The 22,291-nt window shown below is 47.1% G+C and overlaps 2 protein-coding genes across 2 annotated transcripts in view; one reads left to right on the forward strand and one right to left on the reverse strand.

Annotated features, from left to right (window-relative positions):
* Window positions 1-216: 216 nt before the first annotated feature.
* On the forward strand, window positions 217-5,034 carry MPEG1 (macrophage expressed 1). Its single transcript, XM_062196081.1, has 2 exons — window positions 217-301; window positions 570-5,034. The coding sequence occupies exon 2, from the start codon at window positions 630-632 to the stop codon at window positions 2,781-2,783; it is 2,154 nt and encodes a 717-aa protein (XP_062052065.1). The 5' UTR covers window positions 217-301; window positions 570-629; the 3' UTR covers window positions 2,784-5,034.
* Window positions 5,035-5,320: 286 nt separating this feature from the next.
* DTX4 (deltex E3 ubiquitin ligase 4) overlaps window positions 5,321-22,291 on the reverse strand; it is a 33,111-nt gene continuing 16,140 nt past the window's right edge. Inside the window, exons 5-9 of the mRNA XM_062196082.1 lie at window positions 20,451-20,512; window positions 19,359-19,511; window positions 16,013-16,174; window positions 12,307-12,396; window positions 5,321-8,638 (exon numbers count right to left, since the gene is read on the reverse strand). Coding sequence (XP_062052066.1) covers window positions 8,405-8,638; window positions 12,307-12,396; window positions 16,013-16,174; window positions 19,359-19,511; window positions 20,451-20,512 — 701 coding nt within the window. The 3' untranslated portion in view covers window positions 5,321-8,404. The remainder of the gene's footprint in view (window positions 8,639-12,306; window positions 12,397-16,012; window positions 16,175-19,358; window positions 19,512-20,450; window positions 20,513-22,291) is intronic.

A 22,291-nucleotide genomic window follows, 5' to 3' on the forward strand; every position in this document is an offset into this window, starting at 1 on the left:
ACTATCAGGGCTTACAATACTGGAACCCCGCAGGATGTGTGTCCAAGGTTGTTATCTGTCTATGGGAAGAGCCTTCACCTCAGGTGAATGGGAAGTGCAGAGCTGGCTTTGACCTACACTGGTTTGGCGTGCTGGAGGCAAGGTGTCTCAGCAAGGGCGATGTTGCCACTCATCACTGCATTTCCAGGAAAAGAAAACTGAAACTGCAGATTCCTGGAGAAAGCAAACAAGGAGAATTCAAAACAACAAACCCAACAGAATGAAGGAAAAGCAGACCCAAAACTCTCTGCTCGAGGAAGTGGTGAGTGTGGGGTCATTCTTTTTCTAGGCGTCCACCACAGCTTCAGAGTGGCAGAGGTGGAGGATGTTAGAGTGGTGAACTGTTAAGGGTTCAGAGCCGTGTTTGCATATCCTGTAGAGCACAATTTCTAAAAGTACTAATGGACCATAGTATTCCAATTACCCCTCACTTCCCCATTTTGCGATTCTATTAGCTTAAAGAGGAACTGGTGTCTCTAGGAGAACTTGAACTTTCTGTTTCAGCAACTGCTTTCTTTTCTATCTTTCAGTTTGCACCAAAATTACTGGCTCCTGCTTAGGGGTAGTATGCGACTGGGGCTGTCTGAGCCATGAAGAGCCTCAGCGTTGCTATCCTCTTCGGGGCTGTGGCAGCCTGGGCTACAGCGGACAAGCCTCTAGCACAGACAAATGAGGCTGGATTTCAGAAATGCAAAGATGCCTTGAAACTCCCTGTCTTGGAAGTCCTACCTGGAGGAGGCTGGGATAATCTGAGGAATGTGGACATGGGACGGGTGATAGGTTTGACTTACACCAACTGCAGGACCACAGAGGATGGACAGTACATCATCCCTGATGAAATCTTCACCATTGCTCAGAAACAGAGCAACCTGGAGATGAACTCAGAAATCCTGGAATCCTGGATGAATTACCAGAGCAGCACTTCCTACTCCATCAACTCAGAGCTCTCTCTTTTTTCCAAAGTCAATGGCAAGTTCTCCTCTGAGTTCCAGAGAGTGAAGACACTTCAGGTGAAGGATCATGCTATCACCACCCGAGTTCAGGTCAGAAACCTGGTCTACACTGTCAGAATCAACACCGCTTCAGAACTGAGCTGGGGGTTTAAGAAGGAGCTCATGGACATCTCTGACTGTCTAGAGAACAATCAGACAAGGATGGCCACCTACCTGGCAGAACTCCTGGTCCTTAACTATGGCACCCATGTCATCACCAGCTTGGACGCTGGGGCTGCTCTCATCCAGGAGGACCACATCAGGTCCTCCTTCCTCGAGGACAACCAGAACAGCCGTGCCACCATGACTGCCTCTGCTGGAGTTGCCTTCCAAAACATCTTGAACTTCAAATTTGAGGAGAACTACACTTCCCAGAATGGCTTCACCAAGAGCTACCTCTCCAACCGCACCAACTCCAGGGTGGAGAGCCTCGGAGGGGTACCCTTTTACCCCGGTATCACCCTCCAGGCCTGGCAGCAAAGCATCTCCAACCACCTGGTGGCTGTGGACCGTGCTGGTTTGCCCCTGTATTTCTTCATCAAGCCTGATATGCTGCCTGACTTGCCGGGCCCCTTGGTGAAGAAGCTGTCTAAGACAGTGGAAATGGCTGTGAGACGTTATTATACGTTCAACACGTACCCTGGCTGCACAGATGTTGATTCACCCAACTTTAATTTCCAGGCCAATATGGATGATGGCTCCTGCGAAGGGAAAATGACCAACTTCTCCTTTGGGGGGGTTTACCAGGAATGCACGCAGCTCTCGGGGAAGGACGCTGTTCTCCTCTGCCAACACTTAGAGCAGAAGAATCCACTCACCGGTGACTTCTCCTGCCCCTCTGGCTTCTCCCCAGTCCATCTTCTGTCCCAGATCCAAGAGGAGGGTTACAACCAGCTGGAGTGTCAGCGGAAGTGCACGTTCCTCATCTTCTGCAGGAGAGAGTGTGAAGATGTTTTCCGGGTGGCAAGGGCTGAATTCCGGGCTTTTTGGTGTGTGTCCAGTGGCCAAGTACCCGAAAACTCAGGACTACTCTTTGGGGGCCTCTTCAGCAGTAAAAGCATCAACCCCATGACCAATGCACAGTCGTGCCCAGCTAGCTATTACCCACTGAGCCTCTTTGGAAGCCTCAAGGTGTGTGTTTCTCAGGACTATGAGTTGGGATACAGGTTTCTGGTCCCCTTTGGAGGGTTCTTCAGCTGCATAGTTGGAAACCCCTTAGTGGATTCTGCAACCTCCAGGGATACAGGGGCACCTTCTCTGAAAAAGTGTCCTGGGGGCTTCAGCCAACATCTAGCTCTCATCAGCGATGGGTGCCAAGTGTCCTACTGCGTCAAAGCTGGGATCTTTACAGGAGGGCCTCTGCCCCCAGCCAGGCTCCCGCCTTACACACAGCCACCCCTCATGAGTCAGGCTGCCACCAACACCGTCATAGTGACCAATACTGAGAATGCCAGATCCTGGATTAAAGATGCCCAGACTCATCAGTGGCGGCTGGGAGAGCCTTTGGAACTGCGTAGGGCCATGAAAGTTGTCCATGGGGAGAATAACGGTCTGTCAGGAGGGGCAGCAGCTGGGGTCACGTTTGGGGTCACCACCTTCTTGGCAGCTGTCATTGCCCTGGCTGTCTATGGCAGCCGGAAGTACAAGAAGAAGGAATACCAAGCAATAGACAACGAGAGAGAGAGTCTAGTTCCAGACATCACGGTGACTGGAGACACCCATGTCAGAGGACAGGAGCAGAGCCCAGCTTAAACCTCTCCAGGAAGATGATTTCTCTCTTCTGCAACTAGAGCTTCAAGCATATCTTTCATGACTTCCCTCTATATTTCTGCCCTGCTAAGTACAGAAGAAGCAAGTGCAACCAAAGCAGGTATAATTTTGTTACCTCTTGTTTAGATGTCTGTCCCAGCAAATTAATGGAGCCACATGGAAAGGCTGGGGATGGGAAGAGGGAGTTATTGTGGGTTTTTTTTGTTTTGTTTTGTTTTTAGCAAAATCCATCCTGGGAACTAACCCATGAAGGGGGGAATCCCTTTCCAGGTGTGTGTGTGTCACCAGTGGTTTTCATCTGGATGCATGTGTATAAAAAGAGAGGGAATGTTGACATTTGAATTTGGAAACTGTACTTTTAATCTGAGGTCTGAAGTTTTCAATTTATGAGCTGCAAGAATTTTGGCTTTTAAGCACTCTCCTCTATTTTGCTTTCTCCCAACTGCCTGACAATGAAGACATGCTTAGACCAGACAACTCTCAAAACGTCTCACTTCTGTCATCAGGTCCTCAGAAAATATTTTAACACATCAATTTCCATTAAGAGGGCAAAGAGGACAGATGATTGAATGACAAGGAGTAAGCAGAGAAAGGTAAAAACATAGGAAATATTCTGCTGTTCAGGGGAAGTTGGTTACCCTCAGCCAGCTAATTGATTTCTTCCTCTTAGCTCATCATAAAGGGGCACCAAGAAGAGATAGAGCTGGATAGATCAAGCATTACAGTGTCATGTTCTTTCCTCTTCCCTGCATGGCCCTTACCTTCCGTATCTTCCTCTTACATGCACACACGCACAGATAAGCAAGCAAATAGCTAAAGATTACTGTTACTTCCTCCCTAAAGTCAAAGCAGAGTAGAAAGCACCAATAAGGCACCTGCCTTTTCTTTCACCAGCAGAAAGGGGGTTGACATGGTCAAGTCCACATTTTTAAATGAATTGAAAAAGACAGCTAGCATCACTCACTTCAGTTCCAAGCTGACTTCTCTGGGGCATCTAGCAGAATGCATAATCGTTACCCAGCAATATTGGGAGCTTTGCTCAATTTCGATGTCTAGCTCACATAATTGTTAATTAGCTCCACATAATTCATGTTCCTCCACAACAGTTAAAAAATTTGTATATTTACTTACCAAATCAAAAGTCATTAGTGAATTAGTGTCCCTGGAGGATAATTTGTTCTTTTTTTGTTAATGCTTGCAATTAAGGTCTAGGGCTTACTCTTTCTCTTCCAACTCAGATACAGAGAAATGCAGAACAGAATTTGAGCCCTGCTCTCCAGCTTGCACAGCCACGGACACTGATTTCTACAACTTGAGCATTTAATTCTGCCTCATAAGCACGGACATGTTCTAAACCTCTGGGTGTTCTGTGGGTTCTGGGTGTTGTGTATGTTGCAAACAAGCTAACCACTTTTTGGCAATTACTGACTTTCCAGTGGCTTCTTTGAAGATTACTGGGTATAACCAAAGATTCCCAGACCTTTAATGTAATAACCGTCTACTGAAAAGAACAGTTCTTCACACACTCACATTTTTACTAACCAAGCTGCATAGCAATATGAACTAAAACATGTACTAGGGAACACTCTGACTGTTCATCCCTATGAAACCAACATTCACCATATCATGCTGCAAAGTCAGAGCCTGAGGGAGAGCTCAGAGCCTCTGCTTTCAAGTCCTGGTGGTCTTGGGCAGGATCTGTGGAAAGATCCACCCTGGCTTCCAAGAAAACCACAACTGGTGAGCTATGAAAAGTGGAGACAAGTTCAGAATGATAAAGATGGCTCTACATGTGCATTTTATTTTTGTGTTCTCACTAGTCTCAGGGTGATTATTACTAAACATTTATTTGAAAACTATGAGTGATTGAATCATATTATCTTGTGGTCAGGTGAAGGGACCCTTAAAAGTAAATGTTTGGGGCAGCAGGTTAACTGCTATCTGTGATGCTGACATCCAATATTGGGGGGAAGGGGAGTATTTCAAGTCCTGGCTGCTCCACTTCTGATCCAGCTCCCTGCTAATGCGCCCAAGAAAGCAGCAGAAGATGGCTTGAGGACTTGGGCCCCTGCCACCCATGAGGGACATCTGGATGGAGTTCCAGGCTCCTGGCTTTGGCTTGGCTCTGCCCAGGACGTTGTGGCCCTTTGTGAGGTGACCACATGGATGGAAGATATCTCTGTCTCCCTTCTCTCTGTCAAATCTGCCTTTCAAATAAATATTTTTCAAACAAGTGAATGTTCATGATTTTAGAGATGACCTTTCTCCCACAAGATCACTTACGCATTTCTTCATGCCACATATGTGGTCTGCTTCTTTAGATGGACCAGGAATCAAGCCAGGTCAGATTTGTGGGTGGAGAACATGCAGAAATTTCAAACAAAACACAGAAAAGGGACTCCCCCACCAGCATCCAGGGGAAGGTTTTGTGGTTGCTTATGGACTCAGGGAGGTAACCCAATATTTCAGATAGATGCGTGCATCTACGGAAAGCAGAAGGTCAACAGTTCTTTGTGGTTGTTCATTTGCCATTTATTGTTCTGCACATACACCTCATGAGCACCAGGTGGCGATGTCCTCTCACAGAGCAACACCAAGGACTTAAAAACACACCAGTAACAGAACAATTCACATTAGGACATACACCTGCCCTCTCCCAGAAACCCCCCCCCCCCCACTCAAATGCTGGGCAACCACAGACAAGGAAAGGGGGCAGGGGGCCTTTCTTGTACCACATGGGCCTTCCCCCAATCCTTTCATGCACACGACAGTGCAACACCAGGGTGAGTACTTCTGACCAAGTATAAAACCACAGAGAGGTCCAGATTTTACAAAAAGGTGGAGTGGGGTGGGGTGGAGAATGAAGACACAAAGGCACACACAACCACATATACACAATTCACCTTTCAAGGGATGAGCATCTGAAAAGGTTGGTCTCCAGTCCCATTCATCAACCCTGGAGATTCAGGAAGGGTGAAACCATACTGCTGGTGCTAAGCCCACGAGAGAAAAGGCATAGAATACACTGCCTGGGCCAGGAGAGCACAGCAGGGCTGCCGGTGGGAAAATGCCCTGTGTCACAGTAGCAGGTGCACAGGGTTCTGCTGGCAGCATTCCCGCCGAAACCAAGATCGTGCCTTTCTAGGTAGGCACGAAAGAAGGAGCAAACGTATGCCCCCTGCCTTGCCTTGCCTGGCACAGTGTTATGGAGGAAATTCAGGATCTCTTCTGCCTAGAAAGTCCCACAAGAAGAGCAGCATGAGGACGAGGTAGCCCTGGCTGAGCATCCCCAGAGAGTAAGAGAACAGGGCACAGAAGTGATCCAAACCCTAGAGGGAAAGGCTCGAAGTATGAAGATGAACTCCAAAGTGGTGGTGCCACAGGAGCCCTGAGTCTCTTGCATATCCTCTTGTTGGCTACCCCTTGCTCACCTCTGCCAGCTTCTGCCTGATGCAGAGGAGCCAGGCTCTCCCCAGTCCCATTTCCAGCTGCCAAAGTGTGTCTTCTCTACTCCACCTCCTACTGCCTCACTGTGTTTTTCTACCCCTGGGTGCCGAAGGCAGGCATGGTACTAAGCCTACCTCAAGGCTCTCCAGTAACCCCTGACAATTGCTAAGTGTATGGGCATGGCATTAAGCACTGTCGGGATGTCTCTTTCATTTAGTTCAGATGTTTCCTTCCCGACTGTGGCAGGAAATTGCCCATGGTTCAGGGAGCCCAGGACTGGTGTGCTGGTAGCTGGTGAGGCCAAAAGGAGAGGCTGGGACTATGGTGGCAGGAACAGTTCCTCCTATCACAGCTCCCTCTGGTGGAACCAATAAATACCCCAGGGCCACTTGGATAGTGAGATAAGACTCAACACCCGCGTGTCCTGTCCTGGAGAACTGGGTGACCCTCAGGCGAATGCAATGCCACACCAGTGTCAGAATGGCCATCAGCCCAACAGGAAGTTGGTCTCCCATTCTAACATCAGTACCATTTTGAAGGTTCTTTTGTTTCAACTTGCCTAGCATCAAAAACCTTCCAAACACTATGGAACATATATGCATATATATACGTCAAACCCCCAAAACATGAGGTATATAAATCGAATTAGTATCCAGAGGAACTTCCCCCAAACACATAGTTCAAAGAACCCACTTTCAAAGGGGGAATTGGGTTTCCCTTCTTAATCCTCCCTTTCTCTCCTCCCTGACCCTCAATTCATTCTTTAATGGGAGTCAAAGGCAAGAGGAATGGGCAGGAGGAGATAGTCAGGGTCTGGTGACACATCCCAGATGCAAACTGGACCAGACCATAATGGGTTAGCCCAACCCAGTTAGGAATGGGCTTAAGAGGCTTCCTCCATGCTGCAAATCAATTTGTAATAGATGAGTGTGATGAGGGGGCCCAGCACCATCTCCGGGCTTTGAATAGCCAATTTGCATGGAGACAGATGGAAGCCCTCATAGACAAAAGACTGATCCTATCTCAAAAAGAAATATAAAAAGGGGTCAGTCTAGCCCTCAACTCATCACATCTCCCCAAGCACAGTTTTGTCTCCATCAGGTCTAAGCTTACTATGGGATAGGTTGACAAAGGGTGAGGAAAGTCAAGGGACCACAACTAAGCTGTTTGATCCCTATCAGAACTGGGGTCTGGCATCTTCCAAAACAGAGTGAGGACTATGATGGGACTGTGCACCCCCACACACATACACACATACACAGATGGCACAGAGCCCAGCATGGGCTCCACTCACAGTGACCTGATGAAACTCATGGAATCTTTGAGCTGGTCTGGGATGAGTTGGGAAGAAGGCTATGGGCTCCTCTCCCTGAGGACATTTCAGATGCTCAGTGGATGTAGGCTCTGGTTTGATCAGAGAGGGGTTGGAAACAGCATCATGGGATGCCACCCCAGAGAGGAATCCCAGAGCCCAACCATCCCCACGAGAGAACCAAATGCCTCTTTAGGCAGGTCAGAGGCGTGAGGAGGAGGGGAGGGTCCAGAGAAGCCAAGGACTATGATGAGAGCTGACCGTGCTCCCAGAGGCTCCTGACCCTCGCAGCAGGAAGTGCTTCCTCACTCTACACCGAGGCATCTGATTTCTGGTGTCACAACAGTTGAGCGGTTCACCCCTTTGTTCCCCAACCTTGCACAGTGAGAGCTCCCTGCCTCCTGAGGAGGAGAGAAAATCAAAACTCCACTCTCAAGCAGAGTGGAAGCAGCAAGAAGCCGGCGGAGGCCAGGAGCCTCAGGCTTCACAAGGCCAGGGTATGGAGTGCCCTTGCACGGTCCGTACCCTAAGTGTGCTGACCATGCCCCCCGCTTGGGGCGTGGGGAAGGGGTGAGGGTTCCTTCCTACCCAGCACCAAAAACTCCATGGGAACAGACCCAGGATGCCCTCATCCCATGTCCCCTTTGTGTTGGATGAGGCTTATGAATGACAACATCGTATTCAATCTATCTCCCCCTGGTGGCTGGGAGGGGTGAGGGATGGAGACAGGACAGGAGGGGTGATGAGGGAGTCGAGAGGGCATGGCACCAACTTCCACCTTGACTCTCCCCACTTTTCACCCTGCGGTCCCCATGGCACCTCCCACCTCAAGGCCCTTCCAGCTTCAGTCCTTGTCCTGGGCAGTACTGTCCTCAGAGATGCCCTGGGCAGCTAGTTCAGCCAGTACGTTATCCAGGTAATTGGCATCTGGGTAGCCATGGCCAGTGAGATTAGAGCCAAACTCTGTCTTGTGGTGGACCTCGTTCCAGATGACGGTGTCTGACTCCCCTGTGGTGCTGGAGGTACCAATGGCAAAGATGAGACGACGATCCCAGGCCACAAGCAGCAGCTTCAGAACCTAGTGGAACAAACATGGGAGACCCAAGGCAGACATTCAGTGTCGGTCAAAGGCTTTCCCTTGGATGACAAAGTCCTTCCAAAAGTCCCACCCCTCCTTGCATCATGATGCCCTAAGCAACACAGTGAAAGAGAAAGACATTTGAACTTGCAGTCAGAGAGCTACAGTTGAGTCTTGGCTTTGTCACTGAATAACTGTGTGACCTTGGAGAAGTTGCAGCACCTTCTGAGCTCCCATTTCCTTATTTATAAAATGGCAGCAGTACAATCTGCCTCTAAAGGTTTGAACACCTTATGGGGCACTGTATGAAAAGCATTTTCGTGCTAGTGTCCGGAACACGCTACCCAATCAATGGTAGCTACCAGCAGCAGAACAGCTGCATTATGAAACACAGGATCTGGTAGCTGCAGGCATTTATGACTAAGCACTTTGGGAGCTCTGCCTTTTGCCATCACCACCACCACCTAATTAATTTACCCACAGCTGACACTGTAGAATAGTTCTCTGATGACATCTTAAAGCACTTTGACCTCTTCCAAGCTATTTTACATTTATTTGCTCCTCCGTTTCTCACAGTCCTTAGTTCAAAACTGGGCTATTACCATCACGGTGTGGGCTGGAGGAGAGAAATAATAATAGCAGTAATAATTATAACAATAGACTTAAAATTATGAGCTACCATTTCCCAAGTAAACTTTCAAACTGCCAGTCATTGGGTAATATAATGTTAGAACAACTGGATGAGATAGGTACTCTCGCATTGTCCCTTTTTTGCAAAGGAGGAGAGAGAAGCTGGGAAGATAAACGATGTGCCTTGGTTTTTTAAGTTAGTCTTTTTTTTTTTTTTTTTTTTGACAGGCAGAGTGGACAGTGAGAGAGAGAGAGACAGAAAGGTTTTCCTTTTGCCGTTGGTTCACCCTCCAATGGCCTCCACGGCTGGTGTGCTGCGGCCGGTGCACCGCGCTAATCCAAAGCCAGGAGCCAGGTGCTTCTCCTGGTCTCCCATGGGGTGCAGGGCCCAAGCACTTGGGCCATCCTCCACTGCATTCCCTGGCCACAGCAGAGAGCTGGCCTGGAAGAGTGGCACCGGGACAGAATCCGGCGCCCCGACCGGGACTAGAACCCAGTATGCCAGCGCCACAGGCGGAGGATTAGCCTATTGAGCCGTGGCACCGGCCATAAGTCGGTCTTACAGTAGGCAGTCAGGGCTGGGAGTGGGGCTCAACTTCATGGCTGTCTGCCTCCATAGTCCACAGTGTGAGGCATATTCTGTTGATTCCCAGAAGGGAACAGTATAGATTTCATGCAGAAGGCTGCTTCTGAGCTGAGCTATATACCAGTTCCCACTGCTCATATATAGCCAAACTAGGACTTGAGCCCAGGCTGGTCTGGCTCCTAAGTTCATGTTCGTGTTACACTTAACTCTACAGGTCAGCCCACAGTCAGGGTTCTGGAATGCTGATGCGAAGAATGAGAGAGAGGGGAAGATTGAGGCCCATATCAGAGCAGGTTTTATATGTCAAGAAAAGAAGACTGTGCTTAGTGAAGAAAGGAAAAGCCATTGAAACAACTGCCTGTTTTTTCATTTAAATTTTTTTTGAATAAAGGAGCTAGATGTTATCCTGTGCTTTGGGGTAAGTACTCTGGTGGCAGAGAAGAGATGAAGAAGCACAAACTAGTTTGGCAGTGGAAGGGTCAGAAAAGGTGGCAGGTGGTTTGGAAGGCAGTGCAGGGAGGAGTGGGCAGAGTGGATCGTTTGGGTAATATCTGTGTATATCATTAGCCTAAAGATGGAGGCCTGCAGGAAGAGCAGCCCCTGGCAACAGGACTCTAGGTTTAGCTGCAGGACTTTTAGCCACCAGCTGGGACGCAAGCAGGGGCACAGAAACCTGGCTCTGGAAGGTGCTGGCACACTGTCATGGCGTGGTTGGTTCTCTCATTATTTAAACACTTTGCTTCCTCCCTGGAAGTAGAGACCACATCTGCTCCCACTGTGATGAGGCCCAAGGTGCCTTCCTGGGGGGAGCTCAGTCCCCGCCCCTTATCTGACTTGATTGAGCCTATGACAGGTTGAGCAGAAGTGACAAGCCTCCAGAAGCTCTAAGAGCTGACACACACCTGCGTGGACTGCCTCTTGGTCCTCATCCCGATTCCATGGGTAGGGCATGGATCACACTGAGGCTACTCCTTTAGCTTGGATTCTGGGATGTGAAAACACATGGAGCAGACGAAAGCTGACTGCTAGGATCTGAATGTTTATGCTCCTCCCAATGCATCTACTGAAATCCCTATACCCAAGGTGATAATATTAGGAAATGGGTCCTTTGAGAGGTAAGAGGTAAGTATGCCCCCATAAATGGGATTGGAACACATCCAAATTATTAGAGGCCCCTTTCCCCTTCTGCTATGTGAGGACACAGCAAGAAGACACTATCTGTGAACCAGGCAATGGACTGTGGCCAGACAATGAACCTGCCAGCACCTTGGTCTTATACTTCTCAGCCTCAAGACTGTGAGAAATAAATTTCTGTGTTTATTAGCCACGCAGTCTATGGTGTTTTGTTATAACAATCTGAACAGACTAAGGTACTGACCTCCAGCAACAATGCAGCCATAGTCACTGACATGCAAGGTTTATGAAAAAACAACGTGTTGAAGTCAGATGCTGACATTTGGAAGGGAAGCTAACTAAAACACACATCTTGCCCAATATTTTCCCAGAGCTCCCCTTAGGTCTATGGTTCTTATCCCTTTTTGAGATTATGAAAGACTGTGAAAACCTACTGATATTATTGGTCTCATACACACAAAAAAATAAACATAATTTAACAATTGTTCATAGAATCACTACAGTCTGACCATGAACCCTAGGAATCCAAAAACTCAATGATTGTTCCCTCTGCCCTTTGGGTAAAAGTCAAAGAATGTAAAAGTGAATAAGAAGAAAATAACCCATCACTGACTACTAGCTTTAATGTGTTGTCAGATCAATGAAGGATCTTGTTCAGATGAAGTAAGTCTTCTGCATTTCTTTTTTATACTTTTAAAAATTTATTTGAGGGAGGAAGACAGAGAGAGAAAGAGAGAGAGAGAGAGAAACCAACCCCACATCTGCTGGCTCACTCCCTAAATGCTTGTGGTGGCCAGGACTGGGCCTGGGATGGGGCCAAAGCCAGGAAGTAGGAATTCAATCCAGGTCTCCCATATGGGATGCAGGAACTCAATCAATTGAGCCATCACCGCTGCCTCCAGAGTCTGCATCAGCAGGGAGCTGGAGTCAGGTGCCAGAGCTGGAAGTTGAACCTAGGAGTACTCCAGTGCGGGGCACGAGCATCTGAACAACTAGGTTAAACACCCACTGCTGCACTTCTATCATTGGTGTTGGTTCTAGGATCAGACTGTATGCAGTAGAGCTCTAGACAAAGGTTCCTACAACAGACAAACTATTGCCAATGATATCCTGAGAGGAAAAAAAAAAAAAAAAAAAACCCAGAGCCCCACCTCCACACATCTGTAAAAGAATTTCCAGTCCTATTTGCCCTTACCCATGGTTGACCCAAATATGAACTCATCTAGTTTAAAATGACCCAGTTCATTGTAGGAACAAAACTTCAAGCCCTAATATGGAAGTAAATTCCTGAGCGCTATCCTGCGCCCTTTGCTCTTACCTTTCTCCCTTTCTCACTGTCTGGAAGGTAGCAGTGTCGCGGGAAGCCACGGGCACTAAAACTCTTCCCCGGGTTTGGGTGTTCTGGTCCCTGAAAAGAAATCAAGCAAAGCTCATTTTTCAAAACGCTTCTGATGAGAGTCACGGGCTGTAACTAATTGGAACAATGATGACAATAACAGCTATAGAATCTGGACAGAGAACAGCAGTATGAGTAGCCAATAAACACATCTGCTTTGGTATCCTTAGATGTGGGTGTGGGCCCAGAGCTGCTACCTCCTAGCTGGATTACTCGGAGCCTCTCTTGGGGCTTTTGTTCCCCATCTCTTCAATATGAGTGATTTGGAATACTCACCTTCTGGGATTGCTGTGAATGTTAAGTGTGTGTGGTGCTTGGGGCATAGTAAGAGCTCAGTAAATGTCTAATATCATCATCATCATCATCTTCTATTTAACCATCACCATCTATTATTTAATCATTATAACCATCATCTATTGTTTACTCATCACCACCATCATCTATTGTCTCATATCATCCCCATCATCACCATCACCACCATCACCATCACCACCACCATCATCATCATCATCTATTGCTGGAAGTAAGAAAAAAACTTTCCACAGAAGTCAAATGACTCCTGTAACATTATGGCTTTGCTAAAACCTAGGCCCACATTTCCTGCGGCAGACCCTGGGTGTTTCGTGTCTAATGAGAGTGTCTCTGATCTAGATCCATGCAATTACAATTTCAGTATGATTTGTGTGGATTTTCTTCCTTGTTTTTTTAAAATCTGTTTGATTAACAATGTGAATCTGGGACCTTCCTCACTAAAAACCCAGTAACATTTCAGTTCCATCATCCATTATTGCCAGTGGGTGGGAAAGACACTGCAGTACAGCTGAGTCAGAACCCAGGTTCCCTAATCAAGACTCAGAATGGTCTATGAGTCCTTTAGAGAAACTCATGAAAAGCAGCAGTTTTTCTCCCAGAAATGATGCACACATGTTTCCTCCTCCACGTGCAAATCTTCATCTACTTTTTCTGAGTACCCCTGAGCCCTGACTTCAGGATACAGTCCTATTTAAAACTCCTTCTAGATGCAACCAGTGTACATTGATAATCCCATCCAGCTCCTGGAACAAGCTCTCACACCGATGATCAGTGTGTCCTGGCTAAATAAATGAATGAGTGAGTGAATAAATGACAAAACTACAAGAAAACATTTTTCATTTTGTCTTTTATGGATAATGGTTACAAATGATTTAAAGAAAGCTTCTGTGGTTTTAATTATTAAAATCATGATGGAAGGTCACGTATGATGTGGCTGCCTAAATGGTATGATATGCACAATGGGGTCTCAGAGACAAAAGGCCACTGTTGATGGGAAGAAGCAACAGGGTCTTCCTGGAGATGCAGGATCTGACAGACAGGAATTGCACATTCATGGGACGTCATTACAAATGTACAGCATCCCCATGGCCACAGCTACCACTATGCCTGTCTACCTGACTGAAGGTCAGCTTCAGAAGTGGATCTGACTGCTCTGCTCTGCCTGAGGCTGCCCATTGTGTGGCTGACTCACAGTCTGCAGGCACCGCGCCAGCAAGGCTGTACACAGCCAGGACCGTCACAAAGCACAGCCATCACCACCCTCCCTCAGTCCAGCTTCTAGACTCACCCCCAGGGAATTGCTCCCTGCAGCGCAGGCAGCACTTGAATGGCTCGACGCCTCAAAGAAGCCCAAGCCAGTGTAGTCCCTGGACTGCAGCACTGAATGTCCTGTTACTCACCCTCAGGAGTCAGCCTGTGGAATGGCCACACTGACCACAGGGAGATGCATGCTGCTTCTCCTTATTGTCCATGGATAGCCCCACTTTCGCCCTCTACCACTCTGTTACAACCTCCCACTAAGCATTCTGTCTTCCATGTCTCCATGTCTTTCAACATGCAACCAGAGAGTACCCTGTAAGAGAGTATCCTCTGACCCTCCCAGAACGGCAGATGGAGTCCTCCTCCTTACAGAAACAAGAAGGATATTCAAAGGATGATGGTGACCAGGTGTGGAGCCCCTGAGTACTGCGCAGAGTACAAATGCTGTCTCCCATCCTCACAGCAGCCCTGCATGATTGGTGTCCAGCCAAACAGGAAAATAAAATAAGCTCAGAACGGGCAAGTGTCTGTCCCAAGTCACCAGCTAATAAAGACTCAGCCAAGAGTCAAAGACCAGCTTTGTTAGGCTTTGAAGACCTCATGTTTCCACTGCGTCTACACTGCCTTCCCCAGCTTTTATCAAAGGTGCTCATCAACATTTTGCTCAACAGCTGAAATTAGTGATGCGTGTGTATCCTTCCCCATCTGGTTGGGAGGTTCCTCAAGAAAGAACCATGTTTTATTCAATTCTTCTGTAGGTGATTATGCCTGTCTGTTTTATTTCCTCCATATTACTTGTACTATTTGGAATTACCTTATTTATTTACTTTCTGACTTGTCTTTCTGGTACCACTACAAAGGAAACTTCAGGACATAAGGACTGACTCCATGTGGGTTATTGTTTTCTAGTACCCGGAACATCCCTAGACCATAATCCACATTCAAACACTTGTTAAAGAAAAGACCAGGGACTGGGCTGTGATGCAGCTGCCAGCATCCCATATGAGCACCCATTTGAGTCTCAGCTGCTCCATTTCCAATCCAGCTCCCTGTTTATGTGCCTGAGAAAGCAGCAGAAGATGGCCCAAGCACCTGGGCACCTGCCACACCTGTGGGAGACCCAGATGGGGTTTCAGGCTCCTCACTTCAGCCTGGCCAAGACCTGTCTGTTGTAGCCATTTGGGGTTGTGAACCAGTGGACGGAAGATCTCTCTCTCTCTCTCTCTGGATTCTTTCAAATAAATAAACCTTAAAAAAAAATAAAATGGAAGAAGACACATAGGATGGAGGAAGAGGGTGAATTAGTAAATATTTACCAAGTAAATGAATTCAGTCTGCACCCTAGAACATTTAGAGATCTCTCCCAGCTCCCTTTCAAATCAATAAAATAAATAAAAATAAATAAATAAATAAATAAATGTTTAAAAATTTATTGTGTGAAAGGCCAAATTGAGAGTTACTAACTGTGAGGAATAGTGTTCAATTTGTTCCTTAGGACTGTCAATGAATCAAAAGACACAAGAAAGGCCTACAAAATATCAAAGCTGAGTACAGCTATCAAATTACAAATGCAAATATCATTTGACAAAGAAATTCTAGTTCTCTACCCCCATGTGTATATAAGATTATTCATTACATCATTATTTGTTATAACAAAAGTCTGGAAACTATACATATGTCCATCAAATGTAGACTGTTGACTATAAATTAAGGGGCATGTATACAATGGATTATTACACAGACATAAGAAAGAATGAGGAAGCTCTCTGCACTGACATGGAAAGACCTATTATTTGTTGAAAAATACAGGATGCAAAACAATGTGCCCAAAATGTCACTCTTTGTGCAAAAAGGGGAGGGGTGGATGCAATGTCTGTTGCAAGTGCACAAAGAACCCCGAATGGCGCTATCAGAAAGTGAGAACAATGGTGGTTGTGGAAGGAGGAAATGGTGGGGCGAGAATGTGTAGATGGGTGGGAGATTTTCACAGTAAAATGTTTAGGTGCAAAGACTTCAACGTACAGCAGCAAAAGCCTGTAGATGAGGGTGGGCTCACCTGAATGCCAGGGGGTATACTGTAGATGATTCGTATGGTTTTGCAGTCCGGATGGCCTGGCAAGGAGTGGGGGATCAGGTGGTACTCCATCTTCCCTGGAGGCTGGGTACCTGTCTTCACCCCATAAATGGTCTTGCAGGTTGGACACTGCAGACTCCCATCCTGAGAAGGCAAGGCCAGAAGAGTCAGGTTGGAAACCAGTTTTGATGATGTCCTCTTCCCCAGCCCTCAAAGATGCCAGAGGTAAAGGGGGGACCAAAAGAACCCAAAGCAGCAATAGACCTGAAACCTGGCCCAGCTGCTTTAAACTCCATAAATATTCCTATAGTTCCTGCTAAGGGACATGAAAGAGATGTCCCTGTCTTCGAGGGAGAGACTGGCTCGCTGCCGCGGGGAGCAGATACAGCAACATTCATCTAGACACAAAGCACCAAAGGAGTGCAACACACAGCAGGCAACTGGCCAGCTGCTGTGAGTCAGAGCCAGCAGGGAGCCTGTTTACAATAAACATGCTGGGACCCCAAACCAGGCCCACTGAATCAGAACCAGGAGGCTGCAGAGCGTAGTGGTTCCAAGTGTGAGCTGTGAAGTCAAACCGCCTGGATTAGGTTCTTTGCTCTGCCATCTACCTGCTGCATGACCTCAGACAAATTAATAAATGGCTCTGACTCTGTGTTTCCTTAGAGAACAAAGGAAGGAACAGTCTGCCTCACTGGGTTGTTGGGAGGATTAAGTCAGACAGTCCATAGGAAGTATTTAGCATGTGGAAGATCTTGCTCTGATTTCTGTGTGGAGACTAACACGCATGCAGGTTGGAAGTCTCTGCTGTGAAAGAGGAGCTGAGTGTGATGGGTTGTGGCAGATGAGGATGACTTTAAGAAAATGGTCTTTGGGGCCAGCGTTGTGGTGCAGCAGGTTAAGCCACCAATTGAGACGCCAGCATCCCATACTGGAGTGCCAGTTCAAGTCGTGGCTACTCTACTTCCCAACCAGCTTCTTGCTACCGTGCCTGGGAAGGCAACCAAAGATGTACTGGAGCCCCTGTTATCCGTGTGAGGGACCAGCGTGGAGTTCCTGGCTCCTGGCTTCAGCCTGGCCCTGCTCTGGCTGCTGTGACCATTTGGGGAGCCAATCAGAAAACTCTGTGTGTCACTTCTGCCTTTCAATTAAATAAGCAAATCTTTTTTTTTTACAGAAAAGAAAATGGTCCTTGAAGAATAATCTAGAAGGGTAGAGGTTAAGTTCTGCACCAATAACAGAGGGGAGAATGGTGTCATGGTTAGAGTATTCTAAATCTCACAAGAGTTTACATTTTTTTGTGGCATTGAGGTCTCACTCTGACATCGGTCAGGAAGGAATTATCAGCTTCCTTGTACAAGGAAGAGAACTAAGGCAGAGCAAGATGAAAGGACTTGCCGCTACTCAGGGTTAGGACTCCAGGGGTTCTGTCTAAGCCCCACAGGCCCTGCACTGCACCTTGGTGGCTCTGCTGACGGACAGAGATCCTGCCTACATGGATGCAAAGAGTTGTGGTTTTACAGCAGGATCTGGGGAGGTGTTGCCTGGAGGGAAGGTAGAGAAGTGGGAGGAGAACTTGACAAAAATCCCATTCCTGGGCAGGCACACACAGGCAGGGAGTGATGTGTGTGCCCTGTGCTGTTGCTCACCTGGGACCAAAGCTCTGCGGGACATCCCCGTCTCTTCTGGAAGATGGGGAGCCTCTGCTGAGCTATTTAGGGACATTTCCATTCAAGCTCTACTCATTTAAAGGAGTTGCTCAGAGGCAGGGTAACCGCTCTCACAACAAGGTCCTACTCTCTGCTCTGGCCTTCTCTTGCTTCATGGCCTTGCACAAATCCTTCCTCTATCCTAGGTGTTTGATAAAATAAAAGCAGATGCTTCAAGGTATTAGTAAAAAAGAGAGCAAACGATGGTGTCCGAAGGAACATTTTTGAGGTACCATGAAAATAAAGGCAGAGTTTGTAGATATTTCTTGTGAGTATTCAGATGAATGTTTTTGTTTTCCATCAAAAAGGTAATGCATGGGCTAAGAAGCCCTTTTAAGTCCAAAATGACTTCTGAAAATGTAAGGTTCCCATGGAGACTTCTAGCCCTGGGTTGGGAAAGTGAATGCGATCCTCCATCAGTGATCGACACCCCCTGAAAGCCTCATTCTCTGGGACACTGAGAAAGAGTCCAAGGTTAGCACTTAGGGGACTTGAGCCACATAACCTACACAAAGGTGAAGGGCAAGAATTATAGCTGTAATACAAAGGAAATAGCAATTTTAACAATCATAGGACTAACACACTATAAAGCAGGTATTGTCTTATCTCCATGTTCCAGATGGAACATGTAATCTCTGAGTTGTGAAAAATCCTGCCCACGGTCACTCATCCAAGAAGCCCAGAAAGAGGCATGGGTCTGCTGTCTCTCTTATTTTTACTGTTTCCCAGAGCATGAGGCACATAGAGTAACCGCCAGATTCTGGACATTTTGGGGGATGACTAAGAGGCTGGAAGTTAACAGGGAAATCTCAGGATGATGCAACCCAAGGTGGGCCTGGAGAAATGAGAGCAGGATTCAAGTTCATAGAGATAGGAAGTGAAAGTTATTCCAAGCACAGGAGAGAATATGAGAAAAGTCAATGACTTTGACATTGCCAGGAGAGAACTACCGTGGAAGGAGACTCCCAGATGCCTGGGAATCAGCTCTAATGTCAGAATACCACTCTGTTGTCAGCTAACTGACTAGACTCACAAACAGCCTTTCTCTCTTCCCACAGAGGGGTTCCCGGGTGGGAAATATATCAGGCATCTGGTAGTGTCTTTTTAAAGGGACACCTTGATTACTGTCCAAAGAAAAGGAATTATAAATTTATAAATGAGAATCACCAGCCCTTCCTTGGAGAAGGAAGACTGACTAGGAAACCCATTACACTGGTATAAATGATGCTCACCACAAGCCAGCATTGGGTGAACAATGAGCTGTGACACTGGGTCACTTCTCTCAGAACCCTGATGGACAAAAGCCCATACATCTTTCATCTCCACATCCAAGGTAGAGACTGGGACAGTTGGGTAGCATGGCACAAAGGGAAGGTGAAGACAGGTTTTGGCCAAGGTTGCAATTGTGTGGATAATTGATCCTGCTGAGAACAACCTACACCATCACTCCCATTGCACTGAGCTGCTTCCAAAACACGCTAAATCACCTGGGTAAGGACCAGGGAAAGCCTTCACGCTTTATGGCCCCTGGCCCTATGTGTGCATGCATGTGTGTGTGTTTGTGCACACACACACGTGGGGGTGGGGTGGGGGCAGCAGCCCCAAAAGCCAGCACTAACCTTGTTTCCATTGTTGTACATGGCGACCAGGCAGTAGATGTGGTATATGTGGCCACATCTGGATAGCTTTCCCACCAGGTCAGGCTTGACCATGGGCTGTGGGCCCTTGTAGCCTGAGGGAGTTGTGAGGCGCTCCATACAGATGGTGCAGTCCTGGGGCAGGAGGGGACAGAGCAGAGAGGCTGTCAGTTATCACCTGGCCTGGGAGGCCATAGCATCTCCTTGGTGACCCCTGCAAGATCTCAGAGGTCAGATGAGCTGTTCTGGCTACTCCTCCAGAAAACTCACAAATCAGGGTACCTGTGTTTTTAGGGATGTAAGCATAGCTTTGTCTTGCTTTAAGCAACAGAGAAATTCCTAAAGTAATCCCTGGTTTTGGTACATGTCACCTTAGACTGATCAACTAAATGATAATCTCCCAGAGTTCTGTGATGTACTGTCCTTCCTTGGTATCCTCCAATGGCTTATGGAAGCAATGGGTGCTTGTTGATAAACTCACTGACAAGATATACCTAAGTAGAACTTTTACAAAGGAATTTCATTTAAAGTGTTCTTCAGGGACTGCTATTTAAATAAATTGATAGCATACTTTCTCAACTTTAGCACTTTTGACATTTGGGGCTGGGCAATTCTTTCCTATGGGCATTGTCATGGTATAGAAAGGTAGCCAACAGCCCTCATCTGTGCTCACTAGACACCAATAGCATCTCCTCCCCCTTATCCCTCAAACATAACAACTAACACTGTCTCTAGAGATGGTCAGATATTCCCTTGGGGTCAAGTTACCACTGTGAAAAATACAAGTCTCCATAAAATCCATGTTTCCATGGCTTATCTTACTGAATTTTCCTTAAATCGAGACTGTCATGTTGAAGGAGTTTAGAAGACAATCAGCACTATGCTGAATGGGGAAGTGGGCAGAGTCAAGGTGCACCTGCAGTTCTGGACCATGAACTTTGGAGTCCAGTATTAGGTCTGACCAGCTCTGCACCTGTCAAAGCTTGGAAAGCAGTTCCTGTCTCCTCCTACCGAAAACTAATGCTTCAGGAGTACCAGAAGAGGTAAATTCTGCTGCCCTTCTCTTCAACTCACCTCATCTGGTGGGTGCCGGACCTTCTGCAGGTACTTCTTCAGCACTTCCTCTGGGGTTTTACCTGTGGAGATAGGAGGATCAGTGGGCCACCAAGGTAGACCAAGGGATCAAACAGCCTGGCCATGTGCAGTAGGCCACAGAGAGGAGTTATTAGCCAAGTTCAAAGCAGAAAAGAAGAGCAATTCAATCTACATTTGGATCTAAGAATGTGAAAGAGAACACACTAGCACTCTATTGTATTCTGAATGGCAAATAATCCTGAGGTGATTTATAGTACACAAGATGGTGTGCCTAGGTTATATGCAAAGTGTATGTCATTTTATATAAGGGACTTGGGCATCCTCGAGGTGTGCTGGAACCCAGCTTGTGATACCAAGGGATGTTGGGACAACTGAGAGAGGTTGAGTGGCTTTCTCTTCCTTATAATCAAAAAGCCTGGACTTGCTCAAATGATCCAATGAGATTATAGAAATGAGAGCACTTTATAAACCATTACACATTAACACCTATTAGGCAGCTTGACCACATTCACCTTACAATTTACTAGGCCCTATCTCACTGTATCACGTAGTACCCAAGTGAGATTCTTTTTACGGAAACCAGGAAGTCCCGAGCCACAGCTCCAGGACTGGCTTCCATGGCACTGGATGATGCTGTCACTGGCAGCAGACACCGCCCTGAACAAGGGAAAGATGAAGTTCTGGGAAGCACCCTCATGAACCTCAAGGATGTGGGGGTTTCTTTGGGGGCTGGATCTGTAGGAAGTAACTCAAGATCCAGATGGAGGACGGGTTAATAGGATCTTGTAAGGAGGCAGAGAGGGAAAAAGGTCAGTGACACTTTGGGTTGCTCTCAACTTCTCTAAGCACCTGTTTTCTCACCTTATAAAAAGGGAAAGTAGAATTGCACCTGCCTCAGAAGGTTGCTCTGACAAATCGATGAGCTAATGGAGGCACAGTCCTTCAGCACTTTGCCAGGGAAGGGCCCACTGTGTGCTATTTTACTAATAGGAAGAGTGGGCAAGTGTGCAATCCTGTCACTTCCTACCAGACTAAGAGCAAGGCAACTGAGTTCATCCAAGCAAGGAAATGTTTATATACCTGAAAAGCAGGAAGTAGATCATGCAACAACCAAAAGCCGGGAGGCAGGCCCTGCTCTCCCACTGTCCTATTTCTCTTATAAGAATTAAGCTTCTATTAATGGAGAATCTATTTCTTGCCAGGCCCAGGGGTAAGTGCAAAATCCATGAGATCCAATTTCAACCTCAAAAGAAGCTTGCAAGGGGGGGAGCTTAATGAGGATGACAAATTCATGTAACAACCAAAGCCAGAGACCAGAAAGACCAGCTGCTGAGCTGAGCCAGTGTCCTTCAGTGCCAAACTCCTAGGCTGCTGGCCTCTGGGCAGGTAGGCCGGGTTCCTTAAAGGAGGGTTCAAGTGGCCAGAGGGTCTGGAGACTCCAGGGGACACAAGGCAGTGGCTACTTCCCAAATGCCACCAATGCACTCCAGGACATACTAACTGAATGCTGGCTGTGGGCATTTTCACCCCATACAAGAATGAGAAAGCAGAGTTTCCATGTACCCACACAACCTGTGAGGGATCCAGTCAGTTTTATTTCTGACACCAAAGTCCTCTTTCCCTATTTTCTTTGTATCACACTTTTTGTGTGTCTATCTTTTGGCACTGCACATTTCCACTTCTCAACGTTCTTCCATCAATCCATACAGAATCCATTTCAGTGTAACCCTCACAAATCCACTAGCTGGGCCCACTTAGCAGATGCAGAATTAAGCCCTGGCTAGGACACTTGGTGACAAGGGTAGAGCCAGAGCTAGGGG

This window comes from Lepus europaeus, chromosome 7 (assembly GCF_033115175.1).
Source record: "Lepus europaeus isolate LE1 chromosome 7, mLepTim1.pri, whole genome shotgun sequence".
In the NCBI taxonomy this organism is placed as follows: domain Eukaryota; kingdom Metazoa; phylum Chordata; class Mammalia; order Lagomorpha; family Leporidae; genus Lepus; species Lepus europaeus.

Bases quoted from the DNA above. Each gene is read 5' to 3' on its own strand.
- MPEG1 (XM_062196081.1), top strand. From the start codon at position 630: ATGAAGAGCCTCAGCGTTGCTATCCTCTTCGGGGCTGTGGCAGCCTGG.